This window comes from Metopolophium dirhodum, chromosome 8 (assembly GCF_019925205.1).
Source record: "Metopolophium dirhodum isolate CAU chromosome 8, ASM1992520v1, whole genome shotgun sequence".
NCBI classification, from domain to species: domain Eukaryota; kingdom Metazoa; phylum Arthropoda; class Insecta; order Hemiptera; family Aphididae; genus Metopolophium; species Metopolophium dirhodum.
Window position 1 is genome coordinate 28,551,282 of NC_083567.1, and position 19,501 is coordinate 28,570,782.

The window sequence follows — 19,501 nt, forward strand, 5'->3', positions numbered from 1 at the left end:
ATTATTATTATTATTATTCGTAGAAACGGCCACAATGTCGTTTTCCTGCAGAGTCCTTGAAAATCCTATCGTCCGATTATAATTACAGCACGGCGTAAAAAAAAGGACGACAACCGAGAACAACAAATCCGACGTTTGTTTGAACGATCTACTACTCTACCTATATTGGTAAGGCAACAAATTGGTTTTCACTTTTACGTGAGCCCCGCAGGCGGTATTGTATTATTAATAATAATTATTTATATTTTTATTCGTCATAATATAATAATAATATTCTCTGCTGCACCAGTACACGTACTTTCAGGTGTCGGCGAGTGTGCTGTACCTATGCTATTATCGGATTGCAATATTTTTTACGCGAGCACTTATATCCCATTGGGAATTTACTTTATTATTTTTCATCTACAGTGCGATAAAAACAAACGGTTATACACATATTATTATGGATCGTTTCCATTGTCCCCCCCCCCCATCGTAATCATAACAACACGTGTCTCTGGAACACTCTCTAAATCGCCTAAATTGACAGTAAGTATAACTATATCGGACATTAAAAATGTAAGAGGAAAAAGTTGTAAAGAATATCGACCCGAGCGTACACAGCAATTTCAAAGACATTCCAAGTGTCGTTTTGAAAATTACTTAGTCCATATATGAACACCGGGGTCCCCGTTAAAAAGTGGCGATATACGAAAAACCGTTATCGTTTAAGATTGAGCTGGTACGTTATTAACAGACGTCCGCCGTTTTTTACGCGACGATATTTTATAGGTAGTGAGTTTGGATCGATTTCGGACCATACTAACACGACGAGAATGTATGGGAGATTCGATTCCAAGTTGTTTTAAAAAATTATACGATTATCGTCACTATAATACTGTTACAGTGAGCGGAACAACAAAGAGACTCGCGGGATTTAGAGCGACGATTCGCATGCAGATTTGACGACGGTCGTTACCGAATTATTGTTTTAATCTTCCGCGGCAAACAATTGGCTTAGTGCGTGTAGCAGTGACAAAGGGGGCAACAAAAAGGAAGAAGAAACAGAAAATAATATAATAACGAAATTAAAAGAACGACAAAAAAAAAATATAAATATAAGAAAATAATCGAATCTGCGAGAAGAGTGTATAATAACCGTGGGGGGAACGAGGAGGTGGTGCTCGGTTAATTTTTATGATTCGGTATAATATCGTCTTAGCGTCTAGAATTAAAAAACGCTGCCTTATACAATTAAACCAACCCCTCGATTGGCGGGACCCACGAAACCCCTTCAAAAGAAAAAAACATCCGCCGCCGACGTCGTAAAACCCCAAAAAGTTAAAACGACGAAGCAACAATTAAGCTTTTGATGAGACGGCGGCGGCGACTTAACGACCGTGAACGTCTCTGCCAGCTCAGCTTTTCGGCCGTTGTAATTAAAGAAAAACGGTTCAAATTGTCACATTCCGCCGACGCGACAAACGGTCCGAGAAATTTGTCTATAAAATCTTTTGTTATACTCCTTACAGCAATCGTATTCTTTGTCGTAGCACTATAATACGACAGAGTGAGAGACGTTAATAACGCGAAACTTCTAAGTACGACGTTACACATTATTATTATTATTATCATCATTTGCAGTTATTTTAACGGAAAAAGTCTCATTCACATTCGCCTGTACTCGCAATTTTTAAACATTCTGAAAAAATTTAAGATAGCTCGAGTGACAACACTGGTTGTAAAATTATTTTTAAGGCCACGTGTCACAACAGGACACGGAAATATGTCTCGACTCAACACTGTGTAGGACCGAATTGCTTATGCGTTTAAAATCAATTTCGGCAAAACAAAAATTAGTCGGTACACGTGGGGCAGAGTTGTAATTTACTGAATTTGACTAGGGGTTCTCAGGAAAAAAAATGATCATTCGGTTACAAGTAGGTTAGGTTATGGGTTATAGGTACATTAAAATAAATTATAGCACAGTTTCGTGTATAGATAAATAAATTATCGGGAATGTTCAGGGACACGTACAATGTTATCGTAAATCACGTCCGTGGTCTGCGGAGAGACCGGAGAAAATCACTTGGACCAGGCACAGAATTTCTGGTATTCGTCGTTCTTTGTGAGAATCGTTGAGGAAAAAAAATACGTCGCAAAAAAAGACCATCGTCGTTTCTGTACACGAGTGGCGCGCTTTTTTTTCTTTTTTTTTTATTAATTTCTAAAACCGAATCTCGGTCACAGTCAGTTTATTGTGACTATCACGCGACCCAAGGTTATAATATATTATATGCTCACACACTAAGTATATTATATCGTTAGTAAATCATACACGTGGTGTCTAGCTATAGTGTCTACACTCTACACACACACACACACACACACACACACACACACACACACACACACACACACACACACACACACACACACACACACACACACACACAAACACCGTCGACATCACATCACTGGTATACGCGTAGATTGTGTACATCACACACGCGGACGGAAATAAAAGTCGGTTGAAACGACAAAGTACTAATACCGTCTAATTTTAATTGAACATATTAATATGCAGCCAGTACGACGCGCGCACATCACAAACGCATAAATTGCACAGGGTGGACTTAATATATATATATATATATGTATTAGGAAATAGACGAAGAATTGGACCATATTAATATAGGTATACTATTTTACTCAATTTATCTATGATTATCGGTCTTAAAATTGAAAAAAAAAATTAAGAATACCTACATTTAAAATTGAACGATATTGCCCGGTCGCGACATGAATACGCATGAATCACCCTGTATATGCAAGTATACGTTAAACAATACGCGGAGACGCAATAATACACGACGCTCGCTGTATTTCATTCCGGTATCGTAAGAATTAATGCTAAACATTCAAATACCGAAATATTGCCGAACGCAATATCCGACCCATTGGTAAACATTACGTGAACAAATGACGCGTACTCGATATATACATACATATGTGTATAACGCGTGTACCTACGCAATTTGCATTGTTATAAGGCAATCGTGTTTTTTTTTTTTTTTGTCAGGACACAACAACGTGTATTGGATTAATATTAAGGTGTGAGTTATCGTATACGGTTATAACGACACAATATTGACTATGATTGCGAGGAGTCTTCTTTGAACACAATAGTTTTCGTTATTTTAATTAAAAAAATTATCATTACTATCGAGTGTTATACTGCTGCCGGTATATAAAAATAAAAAAAAAGATTGTAGGAAAATGCGGCGAACCATTGAAATGTGACGAATATCACTAACCAAAGTATACCACTGTACGAGTAAAAACGGCAATATTTTAAATTACAAACTACGAAATAAAAAAAAAAAAACATTTCGACCGATTCTATCGTTGCAGCGACTTGCACCGAAATCGAAATGGTCGCGGGACTTTTCACACGATCAATCATACACCCAAAACGAATGTCATCGCCGCCGTCCTTCGAATAAAAACAAAATTAGTAACGAAACATACTTAACACCACCGCCGCTGCTGAGCAGAGGAGTGATTTAATATTGGCATTTTTTTTTTTCTAGTCACTTGGTTGGCATGTGTTAAGAGAAGAAAGAGAGAAGCGAGTCGTGAGAACGAGTGACACATAATAATATATCGCACGCACATGGCCTGCTGGCTGCGCGTTTAAATTAAACTCCACCGTCGCGCCAAAGAATCGAGATAGTCCAGGAACAAGAACGAAAAGGCGGGGGGGGGGGGTCAAGAAGTAGCTTTTGGCGAATTTTCTTCGTTTTTCTCCTCCTGCGACGACAATAATAATAATAATAACAATAATAATGGTAATAGTAATAGTAATAATAACAACAACACGCACGTCTTGCCACGTCCCTCGATCCGAGTCTTTCCGTCAGAAATAATAAAATCTCCGGTTATCGTTGTTTGTTTTTAATAACACGAGAGAAACGCGCGCGTATACCACCCTTTCACGACCATAATAAAACGACCCCATACACACGCGCTCGTCATAATCCGACGTTACAGCCGGTTCACGTAGCACCTATATACACGTATATATTATTATACAGCCGGCGGTGTAAACGAGAACTGCTGCTGCGACGAACGAAATATATATTATTATTATTATATGTATATTGCCCCTGGAAAACTCATATTGCCCGAAACAATCGTAAATTGGCCTTTCAAAACGGAACGCGTGTGTACACGGAATTCACAATGCGTCGTCGGCCGCACGACGAAAACGAATCTCAACACCATATCGAGCCGATCTAAACATATAATATTATAATATTAAATTCAAGTTTTCTTTCGTCGCAATGCGGTTCGTTAGCTATATAGAACAGATGGCGGCAACTTTAATGCGCGTACCCGTTGTTCACCTGTACCACTCCCCCCCCCCCCTCCCACACGGTTTACTGTATAACAAACGCGCGTTGACGGCTATAATGAAGATGTCGATTACAACAGAAAACGTACTTGCATTGATAAAATGAAAAAAAAAATTATGCGGGGGGGGGGGGGGGGGGGGGGGGGTGACGCAACAACAAGTGTCGACACGATAATTTTGACAATATTGTAGTAATTATAATCATACACACCGCACACGTGTATATAAATAATAATATGTTAATACGAAATGTTCTTAGCAAGTACCTATATACATAATATTATTCATTCACCGTATGCAAAACTGCTGTTTATATTCTGTGCTGGCGGAAGAAAATATACAATATTATAATCTTCGCCTACATAGGTAAAAAAACATTTTTAAAAAAAACACCACGCCCCGAAGGAGAATATATAGTAAAAGAAAACGGTTATTCGTTGGCGGCGTGAAATTCGTCATTATTGTTTCCGAGAAAGGATTCTCCTCCGAGTGCGTGCAGCAACTGGTCCAGACGACGGTGTCGTCCAGCAACACAGCGGTGGCCGACATCGCGAACAAAAGCTTTCGTGCAAGCTATACACGTGGAAAACCGGTTTAGGATACCGACCAACAGTATGGAGCATAATATATTACACGGGTTCGGGACTCGCGCGAAATTTGCCAAAATCCATCACCGGGAAATATCGTCTGATCGGGTTACCCGAGAGAGACGGAAAAAAAAACATTAACAACAGCAGTAAACCGGTCCGCAGACGACGATGACGATAGTGGGCGTAGTAAACTGGTTGGCCGCGCGTGTTTAGTACGTGGCGTGCAGTGTTGTAATCTTTGCTGCAAGCAAAGGACCGAGAATAAAAAGTACTGTCACCGCGTACATAAGGTTACAAGGTGTACCTAATGTAAGAGGTATAAGGTTTCCACGGTCGTAAAAAACGGACAGGCGAGTATTGGAGGGCATCGGAAGGAGGCGACGACGTTGAGAGTGTTTTTTGCGAAACAACATCATTTGAATACAATAGTAGTAGACTCTGCAACACTGATCGAAAAAACGACTTTTTTTTCAAGTTTTGGAAAAATAAACACGTATGTGGGAGTGAGCATGCATTCGTCGTTTTATCGATATAAGAGCGAATATTCCAATATACACGAAGAAAATTGCCTGTCACACGCCTCCCCTCCTCCAGCCAATAACTCGACCTTACGCGGCCGCGATAAAATCACCAAAATTACAGAGGCATGCATTTTTCAACAGGTGTACGGAAAAAGCGCTTCTACGAGACTGAAATACAGAGCGGGTGTGCTCGAGCAGTGGTAAAACATCGTCGCAATAATAATAATGTGTAATTACGCGTCCCGTTTTAGTTTTCGTTTAAAATAACGACTGCGAAGAAAAAATGAATTCGACGGATTAGCGAAGAGTGCAACACGATAGAGGTGCAGGTGCACGTTTCGAACATCCAATTATATTTTTATGCCTATTATTCCCGCGCAAACGATGCGGATTTCGCGCGTCTATCCCAAATGTAAATATATACGAAAACATTTGAAAGTGCGACACGTACACGCTATCCTCCCTCCCAGCGATCCTCCCTATCCACTCGCCTATATAAATGCGCGTTCGAAAACGATTGGCACGTCTTCAATTTTCCGTAACCACTATTATTATTTCCGTCGTCATCGCGCGCGTAAAAAGCGATTCTCTACGACAAAAACTACGGCTATACATACCAAAATAAAAACGAGAGGCTATTTTCGCGCGACGACCACAACAAGAGCGTGGCACATGCGTCGCCCTAAACCGCTAATATAAAACACACGATCCTATAATATTATAGGATAACAGAATATTATATACTGACCATAATATAACGCAACGTCAAAAAAGAGAAAAAAATAAAAAGTACAACGTTCATTTCAGCTAAGGGTGAGAGGGCTGCATGGAGTGTGTGTGTATGTGTGTGTGTGTGTATGTGTGTGTGTGTGTGTATGTATGTGACTGTATCAAATATTATGATGGCGGAAAAAAATAACACATTCCCCGGGCTTGCGCTCGTTTTAACGCACTCGGAGCGCAAGAGACGATCATTAAGTTTAAACAGGGAGGCGATTTTATTTTTCCCCAAACGATATATTATATTATACATTCTCTCGTGCGCGTATACAAATATATATTATTCAAAAGATCCGAAACCGAGGAAATGCCGTCTCGCGACCCCGCGACCTATTGAGCGACGTAGGGGAAAACTTTCTTTGGAATTCTTTCTCACTTCCGTGACACCCTTTGCCACGGTAAAACTCAGATTGGTGGGTGGTGGTGGTGGTGGTGTGGGTGTGCGAGGAAGTCTACCGCCTCCACCACCAGCAGCTGCTATGCAGGGTTTTTAATGTCGACACGTTCTCGGAAGAAGAAATTGCGCGAGCGTCGTATTTATTTTTTTCTCTATACATAAGGAAATGAAGACTTAAAAACCCGCGGGGGTGGCGTGTGTAAAAGCCGCGCGTTTAAGGGAAAAAAAAATAAAAAAGTGTTCACGCATATCTGATGACGATTATACACAACGGTGATAAATATTTGCTTACGAACGTTAGAAATGTGACATCGCCAGATTGAAATCTGTGACACGTACGGAGCGAAATTATTCACAAAACCCTCGGGGTTTTCGTCGAAAAAGAAATAATAATAATATTCTCTAAAGTGGAAAGGCCCGTACTTTTTATAGATTTTTTTTTTTTTGGAAAACACGAGAGTAACGCTTATTTAAACACGGGTAGTTAACGACGAGACCATAAATGATTGTTTAACAATCATGACCGCAGATTAATTTGTGTTAAATTATGAACAGCTGCTGTACTTATAATATTATATTGACGATTATTTGAATACCACAAAAGTTAATTTATTGCCTACATCACCCCGCGACAACATATTATTTTCTATTCCAAAATATCATAATAATTAATAAGTACTTCTAAAGAAACGCAATATCGGTAACCTGCATCACGATTTTTCGAATCTCGTCGGTTTCCGTGGAGTAATATTAATATTTCCCGTCATTTTTTATAAAAGTGTAACGGACTGATAGAGTGAGAAATAATACACACAAAAGATTGAACACGTCATCAATGTTTAAAAAAATATTTCGTATGGATTGAAGTTATAAAACTATAATCACCACATTGGATTTTATTTAAGAGTATAAAACTCGAGTACTTCATATTATTTTTATACTATATCGGAGGCGTGTTTAAGTGTTAGATCAAAATGAACGATAACGTATAAATAAATCACTAATTAAAAGATATTGTTGTTTGCTATGTAAATAATTGAGATTTTTTTTAATGTACCTACACAATACAAAAAACTATTAACACCTTTTAAACACGATTATACATTACATGAAACACACAACGATGCTTATCAGCGATATAATATTATATAGTTTGTTTAAATAAATTAAGTACCAAAACGACTATGTAAGTCATAAATTCATACGTAGTACGTGTAGAAATCGATAAGTAAGAAAACAACAATAGACCCTAAAAAAAACAGTGCACACGTTTGAACGAACACAAAATTCGAATAGTTCTGTCGATGATCTAAAACGACACTTATTATAACGTTCAAAATCGATTAAAACGTTTTTTTCATAAACAATATTATTTAAATTTCAGTTCGACAATAAAAAAACACCGGCGGACGTAGTTGGCACACACGAAAAATTGCAGCCGACGTCGTCGTTAGAGAGGAGGTCAAATTGCCGCAGCGCTGCACCGCGGCGTGCGCACCGTTGCGCTACATGAAAAAGGCGATCATAATATCATATTATTATCATTGTCGATAATATTGTATTAATATTTAATATAACTAGTATAGTATTACACAAGTTTGTGTTCGGAAAAAAAAAACAGTAAAACATATTTTAGAGATTAATCAGATATAATTTCAGACGATATGTAAAAATTTAGTTATAAGTCCGGATGTTGTTGTAACTAAATAACTCTAAAAGTGTTTAATTAACTAAAAATCCATTGTTATTCAAGGCGTTCTCTTTTGAAATTTATGAAAATTAATTTTACAAACGAATTTTAACATTTCTCATCTGTGTCGAGCAGAACGAAAAATACGGAACATAAACAACAAATTGCTTAAGAAACAAATATAATGTCTTTACGTGTTTGTCACCGTTTTACTCGAGTGCGCGAAAACAAAACATTAATAATATCATTTATATAGTATTTATAATCAATAGTAATATTTGTATAGGAGTAGGCGACAACGAGAACCGAACTCTTGACACGATTGCGGTGTCGCCCAGACAGGTTGCAAGTATGCAACTGCATGGGCTCACGAGGGGGGTAGGTGTAAATTAATGGTGTCGCAGGGTAGTTTATAAATGTATACTAGTCTATATAATAATCCATTTCGGTGATAATAAAATTTGACTTTTTTTTAACTGCATGTGCTCTCAGGATATCTCTGTGCGCCACTGCACGAATGTTTTCGGTGTGGTATAATACACAGTATATTACACCACACATCCGTACTACGAAAATGTTACGATCGCGATTGTCCGTCGAGGGAGGGTCGGGGAAACGTTCGTACGACTTTTACGAGGGTCGTGTGCGTGGGTGTCACGTGGCCCGCGTTTCGAGCGGGGCGAAATCGCCGACGCCGACGTGCACCAGTAGTGCAACCACGAAAAAAAAAAGCGTTCCGTCGGGCCTGCAGGCGCCGCCGGACGCGCGCGCCGAAACGACGACAACCGCAGCGCGCGATCGATAGCGCACGGCGACGCCGGCCGGTGAACGGGGGGCGACGCGAACACCGATGCGAAAATGCACCGCCACCGAAAACACTGCACCACCACCCCACCGGTGATCTTCGAGTGAGAGAGTTTCTTTCTCTCTCTCTTTCTCTCTCTCTCATACATCATCACAAACCGCGGCCGAAATATTGTTTCGCGACGTTTTCATATTATTCTAACCGACGAAAATTAATCGAAATTTGTCGCGAATTTTGTACTGGGTGTGCCCCTATCGATGTACTGCACCGACACACGTTTTGAAAGGATTTCGTATCACCGTGCATATGCAAGATGAGTCAGCACATTTTTTGCGAGGGGTTTGATTAAAACAAATTTTAACAATAAATCTTTATTCTAGATAAAATAATAATTACGGAATTATATTGAAAAACAACACGGAAAAAACAAGCACAATCCGAATGGTCAAATACCGTAGGTTCAGAACTTTTTTTAACTGAAATAGACTATTATAATATTATTATAAAAAAGAATGGATGATAATATTATCTACGGCTGGACATATTATAACATATTATTATTTAGTTTTAGTATTAACTTCTGGAATAGATATTTAAGAATTAAGTATTGCATTTTTATATAAAATAAAACATAATAATATGTCAAGCTCTATTTTAGTTCTGGTCTTTGATGTTTATAATAATAGTAATCGTACTAATTTTAAATTGAAACGATTCTTCGACACTAGGTTTGAGGTTAATAAACCCAGGTTGTTACATCTCCTCAAAAGGAAGCTATATATGTGTAATCGTTACCACTCATACCGGTGTGTTTTCGGATTTACGCGCACGTTCAATTTTGAGCGATATTTTTAGTGCGACGAAAACGCATTGGGGTTTTAAGAAAAGAAAACGGTTGTTTTGACGGGCGTATACCCGGAAGAAGGAATACGTTTTCGTCCGCAACCTCCCCCTAACCTGCCTTAACGGCGACCGTCTCGACGGGCTAATGGGGACGCGACCGAATAATAAAACCCTCCTAAAACGACTACCCGGTACCAAAAATACACTCTTCCAAAGCGACTGCAACCCACTTTGCGCATTTTTTTATCTGAAAGACGACTCATTCTCGCACAACTATACGACGACTTGTTTGACTAACCCCTTTTTTTAAATAGCTTGCGTACATTCCAGGTACATTAACAAACAAAAAAATTAATAAAGTACAGATACGCAAGGGTGCATTTAAGCTGAGTTCCTGTACTTATAAACCCTAAATACTTCACATAACCTTTCCTTTTGTCCATTATAAAAGGCCATTATAGGACTTTATGTCTAATGATATTAAAATATGAAATCGGGCGAGTCTAACCTGAGATTGATCGATAACTTGATTACAATACTTTTGTTAGTACCCCCGAAAACAATTATTTCTATTTTTAATTTTTTTAATTCATGAAATATAAAATTATTTAATATTTCAAAACGTGTTTTTCTCTGAAAAAAGTTGTAACCGTGACGTCCGTAGTTGGATTATCATCACCAAACTAAACTTATATTATATTATTGCGTTATTACTTATTTGGTTTATATCAACCACGTGATATACCGGACACCCTGTATACAAGTATCTAATACTTGTTTCTACTGAATGTGGGTTATCGTTGTTTGTGAGTGTTTCTGTGCAAACGGGTCTCGTCGCACAAAACGTATGAGAATACTATTATGTGCATAAATGAGTGTGTACACCCCACGAACGACAAGCACGGCGGCAGTGAAAGGCAGAGATACATAACACGAGTGTGTTATAGGTAGTTTTACAATTATCAACGTGTCTCACGTGTTGTCGTCGATATCAAACACAACAACAACAACAACAACAAAAGTGCGAAATCCGTAAATTACCGGATGATTTCCTTGTCCGCGCGACGGGATGCATATTACACGCGTGCGGCGTGCATATGGCCGAAACAACTATTTTTCAATGACGTGAAATGATTTTTTCACGCACACAACAATAATATTGTGTCTACATATTATTATTTGTATCGCAATCGCACGGCAAGTGCGCTGTCGGTCGGGCCGCACCTATGCGACATTTACGTGATGTGCAGCGTATAGGTACGGTACATGGACGTGTTGTCGCGAATCGTTCAAGGTCTTCGAATGTGTCGCGGCGATTATAATAATATCATTATTACCTACTTCGGTCGGGGCGGCCTCTCCGACGCGATATTATCGTCCATCGCCGTTCACGCGGCGGCGCGGGCGCGTCCGGAAATTCGGCACGAAAAAAAATTTTAAAAAACGCTTCGCCTGCATAATCGGGTCGTGTCGTCGGATGCCGCCGGGTAGAGGGACGCGCCCGCTATTGATCGGCGGGCGCGCGCGGTCGGGTCGTCGGGAACTCGCGCAGCACACAATCCAAGTGTGGCAGCGGCGGCGGCGGGAACGCTCAACCGGCAGACAAGTGCGTGGGTCCCGGCGATGGGGCATCGATGCACATTTCAGTCGGGCGCACGCGGCGCGCGCGGTCGGAGCGAAGGGGCGTGGGAGACGGGCCAAAGAGCCGGCCGGCCGGCGATCAATATTTTGGTCATATAGCGGCGCGGCGGCGGCGTGCAACGTTGTATACATAGCGCGGTGCGACGGCATGCAACGTTGTATAATGACGGCTGTGGCGGCAGGATAGCGCACCGACGTGAGTGGGTGAGTGGGTGGGTAGACGAGTGAGTTGGTGTGCCAGAAGAGTGGACTAAGGATGAAAAGGGGGTGAAAAAAAAAAACAAAAATTTCCGATGAAAAAAAATTCTCCGATCGAATGACCGATCCCCGCAGCCAGCAATATGGAGACAATCGGCATCCATGTGTTGAGGTGTGGGGGGGGGGGGGGTAGGGGTTGAGGGTTTGAATTCTAATACCAAAAAATTGAGCGGATTTAAAAAAAAATTCTTAATCGGTGTTGAAGAGGGTCATAGTGGTTCGAGCGAGGGAGTATTTGGGTGCGGGCGAGGGGGGTGGGCGCTTTTCGCGGTTGGTGTGGTCGGGCGGGCGGGCTGGCAGGCGCGAGAACTTTGGGCACCCAGCACGCAACTCCGGGCGAACGTGGGGGGGGCCGGCGGGCGGTACCCTAAACACGCCCGACTGGGCGTCGGTTCGTCCGCCGAAAACGGAGCGCGCACACTCGATCGACGGCGCGACACACGCCGGCGCCGCCCGGCCCAGTCCCGAAAATAAAAACGCTCGAGGACCGGTAAAACCCCGAAAAAAATTCGCCGTTCGAGCGCTCGGTTTTCTTCCCGAGTATGGCGACGGCGTTTAGAACCGAGTAAAATAAACGTCTGATTTTCCGGACAAATCGATCACGGAACGAGAGTGGAGGTTCTGTCTATCGACGACTAAAGAATACACAACAATGACGAAACGAAACGAAATACAATATTATTATATTTTATATTCGTGTCAAAAATAATATCGGTCTGTGAACGCGGTGTATCATTCACACACAGTATAAAAATATAAATTCGATGTATTTTTTATGTGCGGCAAAACGATAATCGAACACTGTATCCACCACCATTGCCGCAAAACGATACAAACGCAATAATAATATCATATTATTATCATAACGTTGTCGTTAATTTAGACAAACGCACTCACACGCACACAAACACCATGGGAGAGGCTTATATTATTATTGACCTTCGTCGTGTTCTCGTTTGTTACATATACACACACACACACACAAGCACGCCGCCGTCTATGCGTATACTGTGTATTTTTGTTTGTGATATCAATAAAATAGTACACTAATAAAATTATTGTATATCAGCTATTATTACAATTTTATGCAATCGAAACGATATAATATTTCGTCGAAATCCAATTTGGTCGCGGCAGCTCAACGTACAATGCTGGCATTGGGAGACTGACACCACAATGCACAATACGAGATATCCGTCAATATGATATCATAAATTTAGTTTGATAATGTCGCATACACAACGTCTCGCCAATTTCGTACCTAACCAACTACTTTCACTGAAATCGGTTCGATTACTATATTATATAGGGTACGCGTCTGGGATGGAGATAACACGAAAGGAAAAGTCAAGATTGACATTTTTTATGATAACATGGTCGACTTAACAGACATCAGGGACAGCCGCCGCCAACACCGTCCAAAACACGAAACTAGCGTCACCCAATTAGAGACGTGTTTAAATAATAAAACTACCAGTCTAAATAGAACAATAAAGTTGGCCAATTAAAAGCATAGGTACTTAACAAGTCATTGCTGCGGGACACTAAACTCGAAAATTTAATATTTCAAAAGCCATAGAAAACTATAATAAAAACGTTATAGTGAATAAAAAAAATAACGTGTTAACAGGCGAATTCCATTGTTTCGTTAAAAACCAATTAATTGATATTCGTGTCTCAATAATCTCAAAACGAAATTGGTTAGTATTAACCACTATTAACTCTTATTATGGCAACTTATAACATACGCGTGTCCTTGACCGAATGGAAAGTAAATCTACATAAGGTCATTTGATATTTAGTATTAAATCAAGCAAAAATATATTTAACGCCGTTGAGAGTAGACATTAATTAAGTAATTTTATAAATGTGTCAGAAATATTAAAAATTATGTTTTAATTTAAAATTATTCGGAGCGAAAATTGCGTATTTGTTAATTTCATTTATTCGAAAAATCTGTTATCATCAGCATTTGATAAATAGTATAAAAAACATTAAATAACAACCAGTTCCGTTAAAATATAAAATTAAAAACTTATCGCAAAACATAATAATTTAATTTGCACACCTACCTACATGTATCAATGAATCACTAAAAAATAATGTACGATAATATTGCATAACAATTGTACATACTATAATAACTGTCGTGCTACACGGCGCGAATATTAATTGACTTCAAGAAATGTATTTGATAATCATTGAAGAGTATAAATAACCGAGAAGACCATCTACAATCGGAAATCGAATTTGTCAGCTGAGTAATTTAATTTTAAACTGATAATGATTGTGCATGTATAAACTTAAATATAGGTATTGAGTACATACAAATATTATAGCAAAAATCACCGAGTCAAAACCAATATTTATTAATATATTTACTGCGATATCGCTTAGAAAATGTTGAACAAAGTATTGTTTTTAAATACTAAAAGTAATTGGATCAATAATCATTGCTAGTCCTTAACTGAAATTTTATTACCGTTGGTTGTATGATGTATGATAATGGACGACGCAGCCGCAAGGCAGGAAATGTCAAAAACAAAACAATCTTTACATACATCCTGTGCAGAGGATTACGTGTACCTACTTAAATAAATTATTCTATAAATACACACGACCTTGGGTAAATTTTTTATCAATTTGTTGTCGAGTAGGTGGCGGCGGTAAGATGTGGTGTGTTTAGGAAAAAAAAATACAACGAAATGGATGTGAACGCTGAACAGTAAGCACTCGCGTGTTGTTATTGTTATTATGCCATTGTTCCTTACGACCGAAATATTAATATTCTATTCACCTAACCGGCCAGTCGGACATAGTTGGCCGATGATAGTAAAACACTAAAACTACAAACCCACGGACCGATCCGAATAATATTTCGATTTGCTTTAAAATGCGACCATTGTACATACGAATAGAAAAACTATGTACCAGACGAGAACAAAAAACACTGCGGTATAATATAATATTAATTAATAACAACTGTTGCACACAGGATGATTGATATAATATTTTGATTTGTGGCGGACTTGTCGATGAGAATCGATCCGTCAAGTGGTTTTGGTGTGCGTTTTCGGTCGTCGGGAGGAAAAGAAACCGGCGCACCGGAAACGGTTCATCAACGGAAACACATCAACAACGACGACGATATTACACGAACGGACGGCGGACAAACAATTTGGGTGCACTCCCCCCGTGCGCTCAATTATTAATATTAACATTATATTATAATAATCTCTTCGTTATAATGGTCATAAACGAGTACGTTACCTTTACGTGATAGGAGTTGAGCATGTGCCGTGGTAGCCGGTTGAATGTGCTGAAGTCCAGACGGCGGCAAAATATCCCATTGCCGTTCATGGACGACTGCCTGCGCGACAAAAAACAGAAAACGGTACAAAATTATTACACATTATTATTATTATTATATTACAATAAATATTGGACAATAGTTATAATGGTGAGATGACGAAACGCGACGAAAAAAACGTACGCGCCACGCGATGACTTGCACACACAACATAATCACACACAAGCACGCGCAGTAGTCGATGATTACCGGAATGAAAAATAACAATAACATCATAGAGAAATGGTGGACCGGGGGAAAAGGAAGAGGCCTTAACCTAGCCCAACGGACAGCGCGTTGTCAGGTGCACGACCGCCGCCGGACGTGTGTTTTCGTTTTCACGGTATCGTCGTATTGGGAGGAAGGAGTAGGAAGACGACGAGGAATATACGGCGGCGACGGCGGCGGCACTAGTCTTTTATTATTGTTATAATTATCACACACCACGCGCGGCTGAACCCCCCCCCCCCCCCCCCCCCAAATCATGACCGGAGGTTTTTTTTTTGATTACCGATTCGTATAACATAAGTTATAATAATAAATATGTATAGCTAATGTTCAATAATCGCATGATTTACACCTCTAGTTCTCGACTACGACCACGACACGACGACCAGCAGTAAACTTCCTCTGGCCGAGGTTTCGGTATACCGTCGATTCGGCGTTTTAATATTAATAACGTCGTAAAATAAAACTCGCACCGCACACACCGCGATGTGGACGACACAGCGATTTTCATCGTCCGCGGTGTAGTCGTCCCGTTTCGATTCCTCTCGGAACGGTTGTAGGTCATCGGTCGGTCGTCGGTCTCTCTCGGTCACATTAATGCAAAATTACGATAAAAAAAATAATCGTTGCGCAATAAAAGTATAGTATTATATTATACCTACCAATAATATTATTATTAAAAAAATTAATTTAATAATATTATATTAGCCACGGGCGGTGACGAGTGACGACGCGCGACAGACCGAACTCTGTCTATTACAATATTATATGTAGGTACTCTGGGAAAAACTCGCACACCAAGTGTGTTTAGTTGGTAGTTTTCAACGAGAGAATTACAAACTAACGTAATATTTTGTGCGTTGACGACATTATCGTGTATTGAATTACCACAGGCCATAAGCCCCGTCGTCATTCATTTGGCTATCGTTTGTTTAATAATAAAAATGAAATTCTTCATTTATTTAAAACGCAAAACGTTTTACCGCACGCGACTACTGGTGTAGTGGGGTGCACTGGTATACATAACAACTGCTGTCTGCCACACTATTACTCCTCGTCAATATTTTTCATTACGTGAAAACGCTCGTACGCGTATGACGACATTATGCAGTTTGATATTTAATGACATTTTTTAATTTCCGAACAATGCGCGACGTAATAATAATTTTGTACATTGATCGTACACCGTTACCTATTAAAAATCCGTTTTCTATTCGAAACGGAGAGACTAGACGTCTCGCTAACGACGCGAACACTGTAGACGAACAGGTGTGGTCAGCGCCGAACGTATTATTATCATAAATGTATAACATATATGATAATATACGTTCACATAGTTGTACGAGTACGGTTATAACATGGAGTATTAATATTATATTATTACAGTCTGTCAATCAAACGATTCTCTCGTTAATATTGATTTTGAAGTGCGTGCCGCCGAGCGATAAAGTACGTTTTACACCGCGCGCACACACACACACACACGCACAGTTATCGAGCAGGTAATATATAATATTTTCATCGATCGGAAGGGAGGTGAGGCCTTTACGGAACATTTCTCACTCGAGTGACGTCCGCCGATTGCCCAATCGAAACGTGTAATATTACGTTTTTCTGCAAGTGTCGTATTTTGTGGATGTACACGTCTCGGTAATCTGTTGGGCGGCGTTTCAAGGATGACGTACACATCACCGGCGTGTCCCGGGAATTTGAAGATACCTCGTCGACAAACGTCAACATTTGAAATAAAAATTGTCTAAAGAGTAGCCCCCGACGGGTGCACAAGAATACAACGAAGGTTACAGACGTTGCAGCCCGTCGACGTGGTCGTTGTTTTCTCGTTTGAGTGCGACGCGTATAATTGTAATAATATATTATATTGAGCACTGTGCAGCGGGCAGGGTAGAAGAGGCAACGGTAGCAGCACACATGCATATTGTTACAGAAAAAAAGATGCCACTGCAACCACCGAACGGCGGTCGTCGCCGTCGCGGTCGTTTACTGACGACAGCCAAAAAGACTTGTGTGGGCTTCACACGGTAAAAAAATATGGGTTTAAAAATAAAAGAACCCTACGATTTCGTCCAATCGCAATACGGGACCCGCCGCCGTTCATAATAATAATAATAATAATGTATGCATAACACAAAAACATAACCTAGCCCAACCAACCCACCCAGTGTGACGGGCAGCAGTGCACCGGCGGCAATCTCTTGTGGCGCATTGGAATAATAATAACTAAGTTGACGAGGAACCGGATATGCACACAACAGCTGGCACGGCCCTCACACGTTTGAAGAAAAAAAAATGCAATCCGGTATTGCCTCCGACGTCCACGACTACTAATCGTAAAAAAGCCACGATTTTTAAAAATTTACAAATTTTTACGTTGCTATCACTCATTGTCATTTGTTTTCTTCCGCGGTACGGCAGTCGGCAACACTGCATTTCGATCCCCTTTGGTATTTTTTTTCCACGCGGTAGGGGTCGACGAAACGAACGTAATAAATTATACACACACGCAACAACACACCGGGTGAGTCACATGGACGGCGCGAGTGTACACGAGAACAAAAATAAAAACAATATGTATATAATACCGTAGGTCAGAATTCGGATCGCGTGTGTGGCGGTGGACTTGCTATCACCGTTTATTGGGGTAGGTGGTGGTGGTGGTGGTGGTGGTGGTGGTGGTGGCTATACAGTGGGTAGTATGTAGTGCGACGTCCGTTCGCAACTAATACGAAATGCTATTCAAAACAAAGGTAGTCGCGACTATCGCCTTTACTCAAATGCAGAGTACACCGGTGTGCAGAGCCAAAAAAAAAAATATAAATAAAGCAGCCACGCGACAAAGGATGGGCCGAGATTTGGACATTCACTGCAGCGAAAAAACGTAGATATGAAGAAGTAGTAAGGGAGAATATGGCGAGTTTTGTTTTCGTTCAGCGCATATTAATACGGTTTCGAAAATAAATATCGACTTCGCGAAATTATTGCATACACGGTTGTAAAGTATAACAATATAGCAAATCGGCGCGAATGGCGCTCAGAAAATTTTGATTACGCCGCACAGTTGCATTCCAAAGCGTTTATACGTACCTATCATAAAGCTGAAATACGAATAAAAAACTACTGATAAGACATAGATTATCTCGGCCAGATACGTAGGTAGAACATATATCATAATACCTACAGTTTTTGACGTTTTCAAAACAAAATTTTTTTCCAAGAAAATACACCACGAATAATTTTTTTTTTTTAAATAACCGGAGTTTCCCAATATTTAATTATTAGTCCAAGTACACAATCGTTAACACACTCAGTTGTAATTCATTAAGAAAACATAAAATTATGGAACTTGGAATTATATTAGGTACTTATATCATTATGTAAATTCAGAAAGTAAAGCAAAGTAGAGATTCAATTATTAGAAGGTTAACACACAATATAACACACGTACACCAGTCATAAATCAGTGATACATTTATAGCTTCTACAACATATTCTCATATTGATGACCCTTAATGTTCTAATGTTGTTATGATTGATAATGATAAATGTAAATGTATAATATACTTATTACTTGTAAACGTCTATACCAAGTCCTATAGGCCAACTGGTTGGATAATAACAACTTTGCATCACTCGTAAAAACGTCAATATAATATGAAAATATCCTACATTTAACATTTATAACTTATAAACAACTACTTCTGTACCACCACAGACTATCAAGTGGACTCCATTAACGGGTGGACCGGGGATTTGGAGGGGTCAGTATTCGGCGGACAATAATAATTATAGTCATTTTTGAACCCGAAACTCATTACGAGGTTTTTACACCGTTTGAACTTTCGGATTTCGTCCTGGTTCGGGTGCGAATCCCACCCACCCGACACTGCGGTAACGCATACATAATTAATACTATTGTTATAATAATTATTATTGACAGACTGCCGCGGACTCGGAATAACGATATCGGTGCACTGCTGCACGAACT

General features: G+C 39.9%; 1 protein-coding gene across 1 annotated transcript in view; it reads right to left on the reverse strand.

The window, feature by feature from the left end:
* LOC132949958 (headcase protein) overlaps nucleotides 1-19,501 on the reverse strand; it is a 52,763-nt gene that overhangs the window by 25,178 nt on the left and 8,084 nt on the right. The window contains 1 exon segment of the mRNA XM_061021094.1: nucleotides 15,192-15,291. Within this exon segment, the coding sequence (XP_060877077.1) occupies nucleotides 15,192-15,291 (100 nt within the window).